Source organism: Tasmannia lanceolata, unplaced genomic scaffold, assembly GCF_043159265.1.
Source record: "Tasmannia lanceolata isolate RefF3 unplaced genomic scaffold, GAP_Taslan_0.1 ptg000044l, whole genome shotgun sequence".
NCBI lineage: Eukaryota > Viridiplantae > Streptophyta > Magnoliopsida > Canellales > Winteraceae > Tasmannia > Tasmannia lanceolata.
In genome coordinates, this window is record NW_027518721.1 from 22,896,380 (window position 1) to 22,914,831 (window position 18,452).

Sequence of the window (18,452 nt, forward strand, 5' to 3'; positions counted from 1 at the left end):
AATTCATATAAATCTTACGATTTGATCGTAAATCGTACGATTCATGCGATTTATCTAAATTAGGTTTTATTTAAAAGAAAATAGGACTTTCTTTCGAAAGACCTCATTTCCTTTCTACATCACAAGAAGCCTTCGAAATCCCTCTTATTAAAAGGAAGAAGACAGAGGAGTAGGAGTTCAAACAAATCGAAACATGCAAGCCATAGTTTTAAATGAGGTTGCCAGAGCGGGAAGCGGCAAGCGAAGGCTCCCGAGATGGTGGGAAGCGGGAAGCATGAAGGGTCGGGGGAAGCGCGACGTGAAGCGTGTTTCCCATTTTTGTGATTCTCACAAAATTAAAATGCTGGGAAGCAACGGGGAAGCTTGATTCCCATTTTAGGGAAGCGCAATTCCTGTTGTTGGGGAAGCACGGGTCCCACTTTTTAGGGAAGCGTTAAGATTCTTGATTCCGAATCACGTTCCTGGAGGAGAGAAGCTTTAAGTAAGTAGGGCCCGCGGGAGTAGCTAACTAGTCCCATCTTCTCTCTCTCAACTCAATAGTATAGATGCATCAGTCGACTCTGTGGACAATGGTCCCGCCCCTTCCGAGGCCAAGAGTCTCCCTCTGGGATCCTCAACTTCAGCGCTAGTCTAGCATATGGGGAATCACAATTTCCTGATGCAGGATGTGATTCCTGCTTCCTTGGTTTTAAACCTCCCCCGCTTCCGCGTCGACTCCCCCGAGTTGACTCCCTTTTACCTTGGCCGCGTTCCTCGTTGCACCCCATCAGCATTCCACGTTTTGCCCTAGAGAGTCAATAAAAACTCCTTTGAATCTTCCAAATTATGACCGGGTCAACCAAGTACTCAGCTGTGTCAATTGAGTACTCAAATGCGTAGTGCTGAGTCGACTAGGGTTTTCTTCGTTCGCATTCTGCACCGCATCTGCAAACACTGATTCAAGCACATTGCATGTGCTTGAGGGCATTACTTACATTGAGGTGGGATACAACTATAACGAGGACAAGACCAACGACTCCAGTCTTTTATGATTGATATTTGTCATTTGATGTTCGAGACTTTGAGAATTGATGTGATTGTGTCTTTTTTTATTTTTAAGATTATTATCCAATATGCATGGGTTTGGATGAGAAATAGATGATTAGTATGAGTCAAGTTTTTTAGCAAACAATTCGTATCACTATATTGAATGGCTAATCATGGTAGTTTCCATTTGGTTTAATGAACTTGAATGAAAAATGAATAATTGGCTACTTTTTGTTCTTTAATTTTTTTATAATTTATATTTATATATATATATATATATATATATATATATATATATATATATATATATATATATATATATATATAGAGGAAAAGGATTGTGAGCTTGAGCATTCCAATCAAATGGTGCGCTTGAGCTCTCAAACCCATGTGGCCCACATTGTTAGGTTGATCCAAAGCATTCATTTGAAAGGCCTTTACATAGATAGGGTGTGTACAAAAAATCAGCTCCATAGGATCATCCTAACCCATCCATTTGTGGAGGTCAAAATGGACAGACCACAGATCTGCCCATTTTTGCCCTCCACTTTTGGAGGGGTTAGGATGATTCAATGGAGCTGGATTTTGGTACACACCCTATCTATGATAGGGCCTTGCAAATGAATGGTTTGGATCCTCACAGAAATTGTGGGAACTCAAGCGCACCATTTGATGTTAGAGCTCAAGCGCACGAACACATTCCTCATATATATATATATATATATATATATATATATATATTTCTAAATGAATCTTACGATTTATGATCCGATATGATGCGACCCCTATTACGATTCATGTTTTGATTTCAATTTTCAAAACATTGGATACGGATGAGGGTATCCCCTACCATGAGATAGACAATATCATAACAGTTAAAATTATATTTAGCTTAGAAGCTTGAATTAATTAACAAATATAAAGCAGTACCTATAAGGTACATGCTCAAAGTTGTAATTGCAAATATGACTAACAAGCAAAAGCATGGCAATTAATTTGAAGAGCAACATATGTTTGAAACGTGATAGCTATTTTGATCCATAGAGCTATCCATGAAGTGTCTTGTACGGGTACTAGTTTCGGATTGTGTCTCACACAATATGTGGGGCTTTCACTAGTATCTTGGTATCACAGCTTTTAGTTGCTCCCTAGACTAGTTTAGTTGCATTGTTTGCCATCATTTTTCATAATTGATTGCATCTTCTAAATTGACAACTAAGAACTGAAAGCTTCTGGTGCTCATTAAAATTTCAGGAGGGAAAATGATGAATGGTTTTCAAATTTTTTATGTTAGTAGTTACAAAAGTAGCTGGATTTGAGATTTTGATTGTCCATTTTGAGAGAATCTATTTATTTATTTGTTATATATGGATATTTTCAGGAACTTCGTGGTGCTACCTCATCCTTCTCTATGTTTTAGTTCAAATTTCTCGCATCCTTGTTGTTGGAACGTTGTATCCTTGCCTAAGCTATTTTGGCTACGGTTTGGACTGGAAAGATGCAATTATTCTTGCATGGTCAGGTTTGCGAGGGGCTGTGGCATTGTCACTATCACTATCTGTTAAAGTAAATGGAATCTTATCTTTGCTCATATTCGGTAGCATTTTTTTCATCCGAGATAATGCAGATGATAGTGTTATGTCCTGAAAATATAGATTACTGTTTACATGTCCATGTTTAATAACTTGACCTTTGAGCTGTTTATGCTCACTTTAAGATAAATCTTGTTTTTATGAATGTATTTTATTGTGTATATGAGGTGATTTGACTCCACAGTTTTCATCTTTAGTAGAGCCTTGCTTTGGTTTTTAGGGCTCGTAGTTGTATGTTACTAGACATTGGCACACTTGATTATTCAAGATCTACGCAACTTCTAAGTTATCGTGACGCACACATGATGTGAGAAGAAGGAAAAGGGTGATTTGACTCGCAACTTCTAAGTTATCGTGATGCACACATGATCTGAGAAGAAGGAAAAGGGTGATTTGACTCACATTTTCATTAACTTCCTAAGAAGATACTGAGAACTTGCAACAATATCCTCCTACTTATTACCTAAGAAACAAAAGAAAAGAAGTATAAAAAGGATTTAAATCTGTTTAACACTCCTCAAGATGGAGCATAGATATCTATCATGTGTTGTTCGGAAAGGATCCCATGGAACCTACTTCTTTCGGCTACATTAATGAAGACATTAGCATGTTTTCTGGTCAGGCATGGAATGCTTATTATCTTTGTTGCCACTTCTCTCAAACAAAGTGGTAATTCACATCAATTGTATTGTTTAGATATCTATCATGTGTGCTCAGAAAGGATCCCATGGAACCTACTTCTTTCGGCTACCTTAATGTAGACATCAGCATGTTTTCTGGTCAGGCATGGAATGCTTATTATCTTTGTTGCCACTTCTCTCAAACAAAGTGGTAATTCACATCAATTGTACTGGTTATATGTGTTGTACCTTGATTTTCACAATGAGGATTCATGGGGAGTTCAAGCCATGGGTTAGCGAATCAATTTTTGTGTATACCTATGAGGGGGGTAGATCCTTTTTGTTTTGGACGACCTCTGGTTGAGGAAAAGCCAAAAAATCACTAAATATAGGAAAAGATAGAAAACAAAGTAGAAATTGTTTGATAACTTGAAGTAGTAACATTTTATCTATTGATAACTAAAAGTTATCAGAACTTATAAGCCACAACTCATTTAAAAATTCTCACTTGATTTATGAGAAAGCTACAATACCTCAAAGTGGAAAATTCCCAAATATTGGTTGTTAATTAAGATTTATTGTTAAACCTTTTTTTACTGGATTTCGTCTGAAACCGAAATTTAAATCCATGGTTGTATATATGTCATCTGCTACTTATTGAATAAAGAAAGGAATACAAGTTTGGTCACTGGTTTTGTGACAGTTGTAGCTGATCTTGGGATTGTTTCCTTGAAAAAAGAAATCCAACCAGCAGTTACTACTTGGGAGGAGATGAAGAGATATATGGAAGAGAAATTCCTACCCATCAACTATTGGCAAGCCCTATATGAGTGGCTTCTTAGTCTTTCTATTCGTGATGCTTTACGCATCCATATTTTTGGGACTGTTTAAAGGCTCAATCTGTTGAAGAAATTCAAAAAGGATGATATTTAGACCTTCGTTCCTAGGCGTAAATCAACCAACTTTCTCATTGACTTCATGTGTGCACCAACAAGGTCCAAATCAAGGTAATTTCTAGCCCTCTAAATCATATATAAGTACTTACATGGCTCCACAAACGACTTCATAAAAAACAGTCCCTAATAGATCCAATGTGAAGTATTTTCAATGTGGAAAGATGGGACACATCTCATCCGAATATCCTCAACCTTGGCAACGGCCCCTAGCTCAAGAAGAGACAGGAAAGAACAAGTCTACGGGGAAGAATTTGATGAAGGTAATGAAGGTGTTCCGGAAGAGGAGGGTAATGTTCCTTAGGAAGACTCATGACCGTTGCTTGGTCAGTAGGAGCCTTTTCTTTACTCATAAAAAGGAGGGACTTTGATTCAGACACCATATGTTCTCTACCATCTTTTCTATTCTATCAGAGGACATGAAACCAAGCTCAATGCTAACTCATGTAGCTATAAGAATGTAATTTTTCAAGAAATGGTATAAAAGCTCAGCTTGAAGAACCATTCAAAAAAAAGAAAAGAAAAAAAGCTCAGCTTGAAGATGGAAGCACACCTTCAACCATACAAGTTAGCATGGCCGAATAACTCTAACGAGGTAAGGGTCATGGGGTTTTACTTTGAAACCCCCGAATTCTCTTCCTCTTGTCGCTTCCTTTCTTCTTCTCTCTTCCTTCCTTGTTTCTTGATTTGTTTACATTGTTGAATCACAAGTATATCGACAGTTATATGTTTTGAATGTTTGAGGAGAATGTGAAATACGGACGTTAGATTTAGATCCAATGTTAATTTTTTGCTAGTGCACTACATTTATTTATCTTTGTTTGTTCTTGTTGAATCATTTTGTAAAGATGTTTCAACTCATATCATGTTTGTCGTGCATTGTTTTTTGTTTCACAATGTGCAAGAAAAAAGAGAAAAACCATTTATTTGTTTGAATCTATACTTGTAATGCATTTATTGTGAAGAACTCTGTAGTAGTGCTTTTAACTATTATGTATGATTTACAGCGTGCGAGCGATAAACTGAGCCCATCTTATTTCAAACAAGAAACGGGGACACTGGTATGTTGTTGGTGAGCGACAAACGTGTATCAGATAAATTAGTTTGGGAGTTTTAAATTGATACTCTTTCTTGGTATAAAAATTGAAAAAATTGCACTTCTACAGTTTGTTTTCTTCACTGGGGGGATTGTATTCTTGACACTTGTTATAAATGGGTCGACTACACAGTTCATCCTTCATCTTTTGGATATGGATAAGCTATCAGCAACAAAGGTAACATTACTAATCTTCCTTATGATATTAGTCTAAATTGTTTAGCCCGTACTGTGTTGAAGGTGTCCTGTGTTAGTTGCCAACTGGAAACTTTCTTGTTATGTGCTCCTTAGGTCCAATGTGAGCATTTTAGATTAAATTGAAATTGCTACTATTGCTACTACTTGTTCTAAATAAAAAGGAAACATTCTCTATGTGACTGGCTTGTATTCTGAGACAAATCTCATGAAAGAAAAAGGAAACTAAGAAGAAAGAGGGAGAAGGAAAGAAAAGAAGGAAATGTGTTCCTTAGGTTCAATGTGTGATTAAATTGAAATTGCTAACGTAACAACTACTTGTTCTAACTAAAAATGAAACGCTCACTATGTTACTGGCTGCATTTAGAGGGAGGGAGGGAGGGAGGGAGAGAGGTCCACTAGCTTTCCACGAATCTGGAGAATCTCGATCCTAACCTCTCTCTCTCTCTCTCTCTGTGGAAGCAGAGCCCATTTTCTCCTTGTCAGAAACTGCCAGCCATTCGCCTCATGGTAGACAGCTAGTTGTGAAGCTACATAGTAGATTTTTTTCAGTTTTATTAAATGTTTTGTTTTCTTCTGTATATCTAAATTTACTTTTCATCTATGTTAACTTACCAACTTCTCCAATAGCTTAAGCTGTTGAAGAAAGGCGTTATTTATCTTTTATACTTTAACACTCCCCCGCACATGTGGCCCACTTGGCAAACATGCGGCACATGTGGTTCCACTTTGGGCCGACCATCGCATGTGGGTTTTTGCTATCCGGGAGGTTTGAACTCGAGACCTTTGGTTCTGATACCATGTTAACTTACCAACTTCTCCAAAAGCTTAAGCTGACGAAGAACGGCGTTATTTATCTTTTATACTTTAACAATCTACATGCAGCAGCTTCTTGATATGAAATTCAATTGATACACTTTAAACTATCAATACCTTTGCATATATGTAAAATGCAGACATAAATATGTTTATGTGTGTGCTTTGAGGGAGGGAGGCTTATCCACTTCGCACCCTTGCGGAGTGGCTTCCTTTGTTTCACTATTGGAGGGCCACATAAGTAGCTTGCAACCAGGTTACCATGCATTTTTTTTAAATTTTTTTCTACTTTTTGTAAATTTATATGGATGTGGTAAAATGTAGGAACAAGCAAAACATGCCACACAAGGCCACTCTTCGTTCAAAAAGGAGGAAAATAAAGAAGGGGAAAGAGAAAACTGCGAAGATGATTCTGTGTGTGTGTGTGGGGGGGGGTGGGGGGGGGGGGGGTGGGGAAGGCAGCAACACAGAAGATGGCTGTTTCTCTTGTCATCAACATTCATCATGCTCTCCCTTTCCCCCTCTCACCAGTACTTGTGAGAGGCGACTTTTTCTCTCTCCCCATGACCATCCATCTCTGCTTTTTTTGTTTTATTCTTATCTTGCATTTCTCCCAAAAAAATGAGAAAAAAACTATTTTCCACCAAAAGAAGCACTCCAAATTATTCTCATATAAAATTATTGTCGAATGATTAAAATTTTGATTTTGGTGAGTGGAAAAATTATGATTCTTAAGAATGATTTATCTCAATTAATAACTGATAGGGGATCTAACAATGTCCATCTTACCAACAAAAATAGAAAATTAAAATGTACAAATGAAGATACAGATATGCGCCTTAAAATTCTTGCCAAACTACAAGTCTTGCTTGTCTTTTGCCATGATAGAAACAGAAGATCCTGAAACCCGACCAAGTGAATTGGGTTTCATATTGACAGAGTGCTTTCATATATTGATGAATACTTTGAAAGACAGATTCCCAAAGAAAACTCATTTTCTTAACTAAACAAAATAGTCTATACAACTGCGAGAGCAGGCAGTAGGTGATTTTAAAGAAAAGGAGAGTATCGTTTTCCAAAAACTTATATTTTTATCTGATCTTTTTAAAAACGTTAGTGTTTCCCGGTTTCCCGTTTTCCCGTTTTAAACTAGGATACATGACTGGCCTCACTTGAAACAAAGGAAGCTACTTTGCAATGGGTTAGGCCTCTCTCTCTACCTCTCTCTCTCTCACACACACACACACGCGCGCGCGCACAAAACAACACATACATATATTGTACACACACAAAACACCTCTATCTTTTGTTTTTGTTGTCTCGTTTCCAAATGCAATTTGATGATTTGATTTTGAAAAATGTAGTTATTGTATTGATCTCTTAATATATTTTTTTTGGGTATGATGACAGATACGCATATTGGAGTTTACTAGATATGAAATGTTGGGAAAGGCGCTAGAGGCTTTTGGCGATCTTGGAGATGATGAAGAACTAGGACCTGCTGATTGGCCTACAGTGAGAAGATATATCAAATGCTTAAATAATTTAGAAGGAGGGCAGGTGCATCCTCACAATGTATCAGAAAGTGAGGATTATTTGCATATTATGAATAAAAGAGATATACGGGTGCGTCTTCTAAATGGTAAGTGCAATAGCTTTGTTAATGGTTGCTCATATAGGTCATTCTGTCTTTCATTAATGACACGTTGCTTCTGAGTGAAAGGCAAACCAAAACATATATCAATTGGCTTTAAGGCAATTATGTACCGTTTTTATTTTATTCGGCTATTAATTGATATTATATTTTTTCATGAGAAGAGTCTGGTACAATAGTCATCATTCCTGCATCTTTGCTTGTCCTGCCCTTTTGATTTCAACAATTATGTTCAATAATATATATACACATATATATTGAATAATTTGAATGGCAACAATGCACTACGGCTTCAACTCGGGGTGTGGATCATAACATAAATCAATAGAGTGACTGTCCATACCACAGTGTGTAAAATATCGTGAGGCTCTCTATTCTAGTGTCAGATTGTTAACACGTTCGTCTTTTACATCATCGGTCCAGCCACTTTTGTCTCATACTATTCCGTAAGAAACTCCGGATCATAGCATCATCTTGGCGCCACTTAGCATAGAACTTATCATCGGGAGGGCGAGGATCACGCTCTATAAACTCAATTTTACTACGACCAAGCAGAAAAGTCTCAATTGCCATACGCCAAGGTGGGTAATTCGACCCATACAACTTAATAGAAGTCATCTGGAGAGTGGGAACATTCGTAGAAGATGAACTCGAAGGAAGGGCCATAATGCCAGTGACGCAAGTAAACCACTAAAAGGAACCACCAACAACCTAGTAAACCAAACCAAACCACACCGACAACACTGTCAACCACCAACAAATCAGACGAGAACCATCAGTGACGACACAGACGTGAACCACATAGTGAGAGTGAGCGACCAAGGGAGCACTACAAGTCCCATCGGAACACACAACATACGACGATGAAATAGCCCGAAGAAAAATCAATCAAGCAGCACAAAGTGGTGGAGCGCACACCATGAAAGGCTAAGCGCGGGTAGGGTATGGGAATTGAAGAATGAGAAAAAAAAAAAGAACCCAACAAATTGGGATCAGAAAACCCAATGTGGGTTTTTGAAAGAGATGGGAGGGTAGGAGGGTGTGGGGGTGGGGTGGGCAGATTTAAAGGGAATGTGGGAGTGGGGCTGCAACTATGGGGGGTTGGGGGTGGGGTGGCAGAAGGATAGGGCGGGGGGCAGGGATCTATAGTGTGTGGGGTGGGGCGGTAGGTTTATAGGTGGTGGGTGGGTGCGGCACAAAGATAGGACGAGAAGGAGGGGAGGGCGGTGCTAGAAGGATGAGAAGAGGGAGGTTGGGGTGGCTCCACAAACCCAACTAGGGTTTTTTTTTTTCGGTTTTTTGTTGATGCTTCACTTCTTCGAAAAACACTCATAACTTATATCTTTGATACCATGTTCGCCATATTCGAAGCTCCATTGGATAGAAGAAGAAGGAGAGAGGAAGAAGAGAGAAAGTAAAGAGAATAGAGAAGAATGATTACTCTCCCTCTCATAATATGTATTATATACTCAAAAGTCTATGGTTACATATGAGAAGACAGGAATTCCCCTAATCGGGTACTCTAATTACACCGCTCATTCAACCATAAAAAATAAAAAAAACTTTGTTTAATTTTGATCAGATATTTGTACTTGCTTTTTGCTGGTGCAATGTTTCTATACATTTTGTTGTTGTCTTTCTCCCTTAGAATCCTTAAAATCATAGCATCGAATATTTGCATTTTCTCAAATTCTTTTTGGGAGAAAACTATACAAATGTAAATATATTAGAACAAATCTAAAATATTGTTGTATTTACCAAGTTTTATATTCTTATAAAATTTTTTGTAGTGCTATCTTAGAGAAATTGTTATTACAGACAAAAAGGATGATCAGAAAATGTGAATGGAGTAGAGGGGAAGGCTGTTTCAAATGACCAGAAAAGAAAAAGGGCGGCCCAGTGCACGAGGCTCCCGCCATTGCGGGGTCTGGCGAGGGCTAGATGTAGGATTGTCAATCGGGATGGGCAAGCTCGAAGCCCGCCCGTTCGGCCCGCTAAAAGCCCGCCCATAATTAAAATGAGAACAAGTCAAACCAAGCTTGGTCAAAAGTTGAAGCATGAACTCTAATTTGGGCTGAGCTTGATCAAGGGTCGTCCAGCCCGTTATAGGCCCGGGCCCGATAATATATTTACTATATAATTTTTCAAGATTTTTTATGCCCTTAAAAATCAGTAGATATTAATTAAATAGGTTACTTAAACATTAACATCCTATAGGCTATAGTTCGACATTAAATAGGTTTTTTTTCTTTCTTTATTTTGCCCCTCTTCAGCCCACTCCATATGAACGGTTTGGATCATCATATCTTATAGGCTATAGTTCGACCTCAGATTTATTAAATGAATAAGACAAAATCTGGCAAAAAAATCAATCGGTGTGGCTTTTCTCACAGGCCAAAGCTAACAAGTTTAATGGCTTTCTATGAAATTGGCTTTTCTGTGCTTGGCTTAGTCTTTTCTCGTGCAGAAAATAAGAGGTGAAAGGCAAGCCTGAACTCGGCCCGAAGCCCGTTGTCGAGTTTGGGCTGAGTTTGGGCAAGCAAATTTCTAATTTACTTAGGCCCGAACTCGGCCCGAAGCCCGTTGTATAGACATGGGTTGAGCTTGAGCACCGCAGGCCCGCCCAAGCTCGGCCCGATTGACAGTCCTAGCTAGATGTACGCAGCCTTATCACGTCAAATGAGCAGAATTAAAAAAAAATGAAGAAATCAGTTCCAGATAAAGATCTGTTTCAAGAATTTTTTATCTAAAGGACTTTTGTTCTCCATCATTTATAATATGTTGGATCTCACTGTTTTTATTTAGGACATGGTTTAAACTTTCCAAAACCCATTCCTCTCCCAGAAATGAATAACTGTGATCTTGTAGATGTTAAGTGATATCCCTCCTTTCCATCAATTCAAAAGTGGATTTCTGTGCGGAGCCATTCTTCAAAATTTAACATGTATCAAAGGTTGAATTAGAAATGTATCGCTTTACTTGATTGATAAACTGCACGTAAGTATCCATCACCAAATAAATTGCTCCCTAAGATGACTGAAATTGCCATATAGTAAGTGCACTTGTGTAAGATTCCATTTGGAAAGGGAGCGAAACTTCCTGGGCTATACATGTGAACTCTTCTCCCTGTATAAACGCATTTTTAGCATCTCCAAGGGGCGGGCCCTGCGAAGTGGGTCGAGCAGGGTTGGTGCTGCTGGAAAACAAAACCTGGGAGGGTCTCCCAGAAACCGGACAATATTTACACAGTAGGGTCAGGGTGTGACAGTGGTATCAGAGCTGTCCCTCCCGCAGTACAGTGGGGTCGGGGTGTGACAACTTGCTCATTTTTTTACTAGCCACACTTTTTTTTAATACAATGTTCTCTTTTTTCATATCTCTGGCACCCTATATGAGGTTTTGTAAATGGTTAACATGGACAGGGTAGCCCTAAAATGAAGAAAAGAAATAAAGAATGACAGGTTCAAATCGCTGATTAAATCTAGAAGTATGATGTGGTTCCATTCATGAATAATACTAAACAGAGTAGCAGGGTTTTTTAAATTAGATAGGAAAACAAAACGATGATGTGCTTGGGTCAAGTTCGTCTCAAATATCCCTTGTAGTTTTGCCACATGTACCAAAGTAGCTTATGTTTTCCATTTTGTAACAATGCAAGGGTATTTTTACTATGAAAAAAATAGTTATTAATGTATATCTTAACATGTGGCGCAATAGCCAGGTTGATGCTGGTGCATCTCTTCAGATCAGGAAGATCAATGGCAAAGATTGTCAGAACCTTGATCGGACTGCCCAGGTCCCTCGGATCACCAACCCGACGATCCAGATTGTGGATCAAGTCCATGCTATGGAGGAGGAATGTCTTTCGAAGGCTGACCATCAGAAGATCAGATCACAACGCACAACGCCGACCAGGTCAACGGCCCACGTTGGTCACAATGCTTAAGATTCTTTGATTTATTAGGAGTTTCTATTTTATTTGTTAGAAATTTCCTAATTTCCTATTGGCCCATAGAAGTCCTAGTTTTAGTAGGAGAGTTTTTGCTTTTCTGTTTGAGTTGTAGTAGAAGTAGGACCTAGAGTTTGAGTAGAATTAATATTCGCCTATGAAGTCTATAAATAGGCACTTCTGTAAAACATTTTCAGGCTTTTGATGAAATAAAATTTTGTTTTTAGGAATTTATATTCCTTTTGTTCCTTGCATCTGTCCCGTCGCCGGAGAAAGAGATACCCACCTGCTGCTATCGTCAAAGTGCAAGCCACCCATTGCTTGCTAGTTCTTCGTCCCGCAGAAGATCAACCCCGGATTCTTCTTCAAGGTACGATCAACACCTTACTCTTGTTTCAACCCAGTTGTAGCTCCACCTACAGCCTTATTTCTCCACCAAAACAGCCCGCAAACAACATCTTCTAAATAGCCCACTTTCTTTACCCGATCCAAACCTTTCTGAAAGCCGCCCACTTCCTACTCCTTTATCTCACTACCCCTTTTTCATAGTCAAGCAGCCCTTTAACCCAACCATAAAGCCATCTCTTTCACCCCTCTAAAACCATCACCCAACAGCCCCTTTAAAACATCAACAGATCTTCATCCTCTAACCCGAAACCCATCTTTCCAGCCCCTAAAACTACCCAGCCAACCACCTAACTTTCAGTTGGCAAGATCCTTAACCGCCCCCTCATCCGTCTCCTATGTTTAAGCCACCTGAAACTACCCCCTTTCAAACTTGTTCTCAGACCACCCTTTGACAGCCACCACTTTTCTTGATTAAACCATGTTACTGCCCCTTCACCAATCCAAAATTCTCACTTAACTTCTAATCATTATACTTCCCTTTTTTTATTCAGCTGCATACCCAAAACCAGCCCCAAAGCCAATTAAATCCCATAAATATTGCCCCAAAGCCTTCCTAAAACATTAAATCTGTCCAAGCTTTCAAGCCTATTAACCGAATTTCCCCTTCTTCAATTTGTAGTTCTTGATTCTTGATTAACCATTACTTCCCTTCTTGATCTTCCTAAGGCGGTAACCAATTACTTATCTTCCTTTAATCTTCCGACCAATTGTTACACCAACCAATATCCTTGTTAACCGATTACAGCCACACATCTTAACCTTCAAGAACCATCCTTAAACCTCCAAGGCCTTGATTCTTGAAATTTCACTTTCAATTAAACACTCCATTAGATCACTTTTAGGATTCCATCTAGAACCACCTTCCCCATTACAGATTTCCTTTAGTTTCTAAATATCATTTAATCCCTTTCAAGTGCCTTTTCTACCCTTTTAGGGGCCCTTTTCCAACTTCTCCACAACCCCTTTTCTTTATTTCCCTCCCCTTTTCTGTTTCGCTTCTGCTTCCCTACAGACAGTGTTCGTTGATATGAGAGCTTCCGATGCCGCTATCCGACCCTGCATCACAGGGTCATCCCTAACATGTGTGTGTCTTCCTAGAAGATTTAAATTAGTTATATCCCCTTGTACAAGATACCTAAATTAATTTGACTCTTGCTAACATACATATGACAGAATGAACATTAAAAAAGAAAAGAAAAAACCTTTCCCTTTAATGTGTCCCTAACCTAAGGTGCGTCTATTTGCATTTAAAGCTTGCTTTAGAATGTCGAACTTGTTCATTGGAGGGAAGATCCGGAAGTTCTAATTTACTTTAACTTCTTATGTTAGGAAGCTGGTGGTCACGAGTTCAAGTCGCCGGAAACAGCCTCTCTGCAAAGCAGGGGTAAGGCTGCGTACATCTAGCCCTCCCCAAACCTCGCAATGGCGGGAGCCTCATGCACTGGGCCGCCCTTTCTTATGTTAGGAAACTATAGTCTCACAAGGCTTGAGCCCATATCTTGCTTGGAAATCCTAAGTGCTACAACCATGAGGTCGTGGGTTAATGCCAGTGTACCTATCAGAAAAAAGCAAGTCTCACATTAAGTTTCAATATTCATTGCATGCTAAGTCTCACATTAAGTTTCCCTAAGTATTCACGGTAAGTTTCAATTACATATATTCGCTTCTTGCACTTTGAATATCAACAAAAACAAATACTTATTGTGGATTTCTCTTGAAGATCTTTATTATCCAGTCAATATGTGCCAACAAATTGGTGTGAAACTCTATATTCAGCTTTTGCACTAGATCTTGAAACAATTTGTACTTCTTGCAACTCCGCGCCTGAGATTTCTTGCTAAGTGGACACAATATGGCTTAATTTGATTTTCTGTAATATACTCTTCTTCCCAATCAGCACTTCTGTTATTGGGCTCAAGAAATTCTAACCCATCATTTATTGTGCCTTGCGTGTGTCTCTTTTTCCCTTCCATAAATTGTTCCCGTTAATTCATAAATTGTTAAATTTGGGTCACTGCATATCTGATTTCTACTTTGAAACTGTGTTCATTGATCATTAAATCATATTAGGATCACCAAATTGTTTGTGAAACCACTCAAAAACTGCAGGGAGTAATGTTGAATCCAATAGAGGGTTGGTGTGTGGGCACTGTGATAATGCATGATGGCAGCAATACACCTTTCTAGAATCACTACAGCCTAGCTATGAGGTGGAAATCCTACTGAAGAAGAAAGAGATGGTAGAACTAGAATGGAGGTAGGGTTTAGATCAGGAAAGTTATTATTCAAAGATCTGAAGTTAAAATCATTATGTAGAGTTCTTTTTCGTGTTGGTATTGGTGGAAATTTAAAACCATGTGTCTACGTGCCTATTTCACATTTTTTTAATGAATGCTTAAATTCTTAAAATTGTTTTTTCACAACATTCTAGTCTGTGAACCATTGCATCCTATTGCTACCATTTAATGCATCCTGTATTTCAGTATGCTCTCTACGTATAACAATTTTATGGTTGTTAGCATCTATTGGGAACTGATTATATATCGAACTATTATACATACTCTTCCTCTAATAAATAAGCCTGTTCCATGAAGTAAATTCATAGATTTCAGTTTTGGGATTTGAGGTTACTTATACTTTTTACTTCAGGTGTTCAAGCTGCTTACTGGGGAATGCTTGATGAAGGAAGGATAAGCCAAACTACTGCAATTATTTTAATGCAGTCAGTTGATGAGGCTATCGATTTGGTATTGGATGAGCCCTTATGTGACTGGAAAGGTTTAAAATCTCATGTCCAATTTCCAAGTTACTATAGGTTTCTCCAAGTAAGCTTTTGTCCACAAAAGCTGGCCACATATTTTACGGTGGAAAGGTTGGAATCTGCATGTTGCATATGTGCTGCATTTCTGCGTTCACACAGAATCGCAAGGAGGCAACTGCATGACTTTATTGGTATTTATCTTAATTACTTGGAATATCTCCAATGGCTACTAATTTTTTTCTCTCGTACTGTCTGTTATTAACAATACCATGTGGTTGGATACTTGAGCATTTAGGAAGGTTCTTATACATGCTCTATTTGGAGCACTGAATTATGTTCAACTGTGCACTGCTAACCATGATTTTAACTTTCGGCCAAAATACCGAAATTTCGGCTGGGACCGAAACCGATATCACCAAAATCTGAAATTTCGGCCAGAGTCCCAAATTTCGGTAATTTCGGCCAAAATTTCTGGAAAATGTGATTTTTTAAGTTTTTTTTCCCGAAATTTCAGTACATTAATGAAATTTGTTTTTTTTTTTTTACGGAATTACAGTATTTCGGCTGAAATTTCGGTTTCGGGTATGATCGAAACTGAAACCAAATCTTAAATCCTTGCTGCTAACTCATGAAAGTGCCCTGGTCCAGAAACAAGAAGAGTGATGTGCTTATGCACTTCCTCAATGGATTTTACTAATTTTTAGTAAGTAAACGACTTTCCAACCAGAGCTAGATAACTGTAATTTTCACGTCAGCATGTCCTAGAACCTCTGTTAGATATTTCTTTAATGCATGTCACCGAATTCACTTCTTCCCCCTTGCTTTGGGTCCACAGCTATAGTTTGTAGGATCTCGTTAGCACGGTTGCCCATTTGCTATAGTTCCTGTTGTGGAGCGGAAGGGAAAAGTCTGAATCTTTTAGAGCATTTGTGATATTAGCATTTTGTTCCTCCTAAAGTCCATGTGTGCCGTTTGTGGTTACATCTGGTTGAATGTCGAAATATTTGGTTTGAATGATGTGATCAAGCAATATGTTTGGATTTGATCTGCTTCCTTGGAACGTTAATCTTGCACTCTTCTGGTTGCATGGTGTTAACAGGTCTTTAGGTCTTTATTGTAATGCCCAAGGGCATACTTGTCTTTGTACTTCACTCTTTATTATTTATATTACATCAGTGAGGGGGAGAACCCTAACTCAATCTTTTCTTTCACTCTTTACTTTCTCTCTTTTCTCTACCTCTCTCAACATGGTATCAGAGCTCTAGGGCATGGATGGCTAGGGCCATTTTTTTTCTTTTCTTTTCTTTCCTTCTTTTTTCCCTAACCCTAACCTTAACATCCACCTCCATCTTCTCCATCCCTAACCCTAACCATAACCCCTCCATTCTTTGCTACAGTACCCGCTACAGTACCCAATACAGTACTGCTACAGTGAATCGCTATAGTACCCACTACAGTACTGCTACAGTAAATATCTACAGTACCCTCTTTTCCCCACTCTTCCTTGCCCTAATCTGATCCATCATAATCTCTTCTTCTTCTTTTGGGTCATAGTTATGCCCTAGATTTTCTTGTTCGGCTTGATCACTATCTTCATGTTGTTGTTCTGGATTTGTACTTACATCATTGCGATGTTTGTGGCTCGGAGTTGTCTCGACTTTGTCTTTATGTCGTGAGGCTATCTCATGCCTCCCTTATGCATATGTTGTCCTCACGAAGCCGCGGTCTATTAGCTTGCTTATAGTCTTCATCCTTGGCTCTACTTGCTCGTTGTTGGTCCTTTTCAGTCTTCTTCCCGGTCTCTTATGGAAGATACCCCTCATATTGAGGATCCTACTATTCGTACTCTAGCTATGGCTACTAGTTCCCAGCTGTGTCAGGCTGTGTCGTCGTCTCTGTCTTCGGTGGATGCGTCATTCCCGCCGATTACCACTTCCCATCTTGATGGATCCAACTATTTGACTTGGAAGATTGCTGTGGAGACATATCTGAAGGCTCGACGAAAGATTTCTATTATTCGTCGTGATCCCCCTCCTGAGACTGACCCTACCTTTGATGATTGGGATGTAGATGATGCCCTTGTTCGTACACTTCTATGGCAGAGTATGACCCCTGCCATTGCTAGCACCATGATGGATCTCCCTACTGCCAAAAAGGTATGGGAGCACACTGCTGCATTATATTCTGGTGAGGGGAATGTCGCCAGTCTCTGCGACACTTATTCGCGCTGGATGGGTCACAGACACGGTGATTCTACAGTCCATGATTACTACAGACAGTTTGTCTCCTATTGCCAGCAGCTAGATGCTCTTATGCCTCTCACCACTGATCTTACCACGGCAGCTAGACAGCGGGATCAGCTCCGTGTTGTTCATTTCCTTGAGGGTCTTGGACCAGAGTTCACTCATCTTCGACAGCACATCCTTGGGTCTGGTACTGTACCCCACTCTTCAGGAGGTATTTTTACGAGCTCAGCAGTGTGCACTTGGCATTACTGTTCCTACTCCCGTGGATGTCTTGACTCCTGCTGCTTATGGAGCCGCTGACCGCCCTTCCCGAGGAGGAGGCATTTTTGGTCGCGGTCGTGGTCGCGATACTAGCCGAGGCGGACATGGCGGCGGCCGAGAGCGTGGTCGTGGAGGTCGAGCTCGGCCCTATTGTACTCATTGTAGGCGTGAGGGTCACTATCACGAGACATGCTTTGATCTCCATCCTGAGCAGCGTCACACTCCATATCCTCGTCAGAGCCGTACTGCACATCTTGCCCTTCCAGATTCGCTTGCTCCTATTGACAGCCCCTCACAGACACCACTGGCTACTCCGACCGATCAGATGGTCGTCTCTCGTGCCGACTATGATGAGCTATAGCGTTTCAGGTCTGCCAGCCGCCCTCCTACTGCTGGTCTTGTTCAGCCAGGTAGTTCTCCTGCTTCGTTCCTCTCTAGTTCTAGCTCCTGGATTATTGATTCGGGAGCATCTCATCACATGACAGGTACCCAGTCATCTTTACATGATTTTCATCATGTTGTTTCACGTTCTATTACTCTTGCTGATGGGAGTACCTCTCCTATCACTGGTGTTGGCAGTTGTTCCCCTTAACCAGGCATTACATTATCATCTCTGCTCTGTGTCCCCAAGTCACTTTTCAGTTTACTTTCTGTTAGTCAATTAACAAAGCATCTTCATTGTTCTATCTCATTTTTTCCATCATATTGTCTTTTTCAGGATCTTTCGACTGGGAGGACGATTGGCTCGGGCCGTGAGGTGGATGGCCTTTATCGTCTCGACTGCACTCCGTCCCATCCGATTCAACATGGCTCGGTCGATGCATACCAGTGGCACTGCGGTCTAGGTCACCCGTCTATGGAGCGTTTACGCAGGA

General features: G+C 39.7%; 1 protein-coding gene across 4 annotated transcripts in view; it reads left to right on the forward strand.

Moving 5' to 3' along the window:
- Positions 1 to 18,452, forward strand: part of SOS1 (sodium proton exchanger, putative (NHX7) (SOS1)) — a 61,436-nt gene that overhangs the window by 20,947 nt on the left and 22,037 nt on the right. For all 4 annotated transcript variants that reach the window (XR_013240846.1, XR_013240847.1, XR_013240848.1 and 1 more), the window contains 5 exons: positions 2,408 to 2,592; positions 5,199 to 5,252; positions 5,358 to 5,465; positions 7,709 to 7,940; positions 14,959 to 15,261. Coding sequence is in view for 1 of the 4 variants with exons in the window: in XM_077373939.1 (XP_077230054.1) it covers positions 2,408 to 2,592; positions 5,199 to 5,252; positions 5,358 to 5,465; positions 7,709 to 7,940; positions 14,959 to 15,261 (882 nt within the window). In the remaining 3 variants the exon portion in view is untranslated. The remainder of the gene's footprint in view (positions 1 to 2,407; positions 2,593 to 5,198; positions 5,253 to 5,357; positions 5,466 to 7,708; positions 7,941 to 14,958; positions 15,262 to 18,452) is intronic.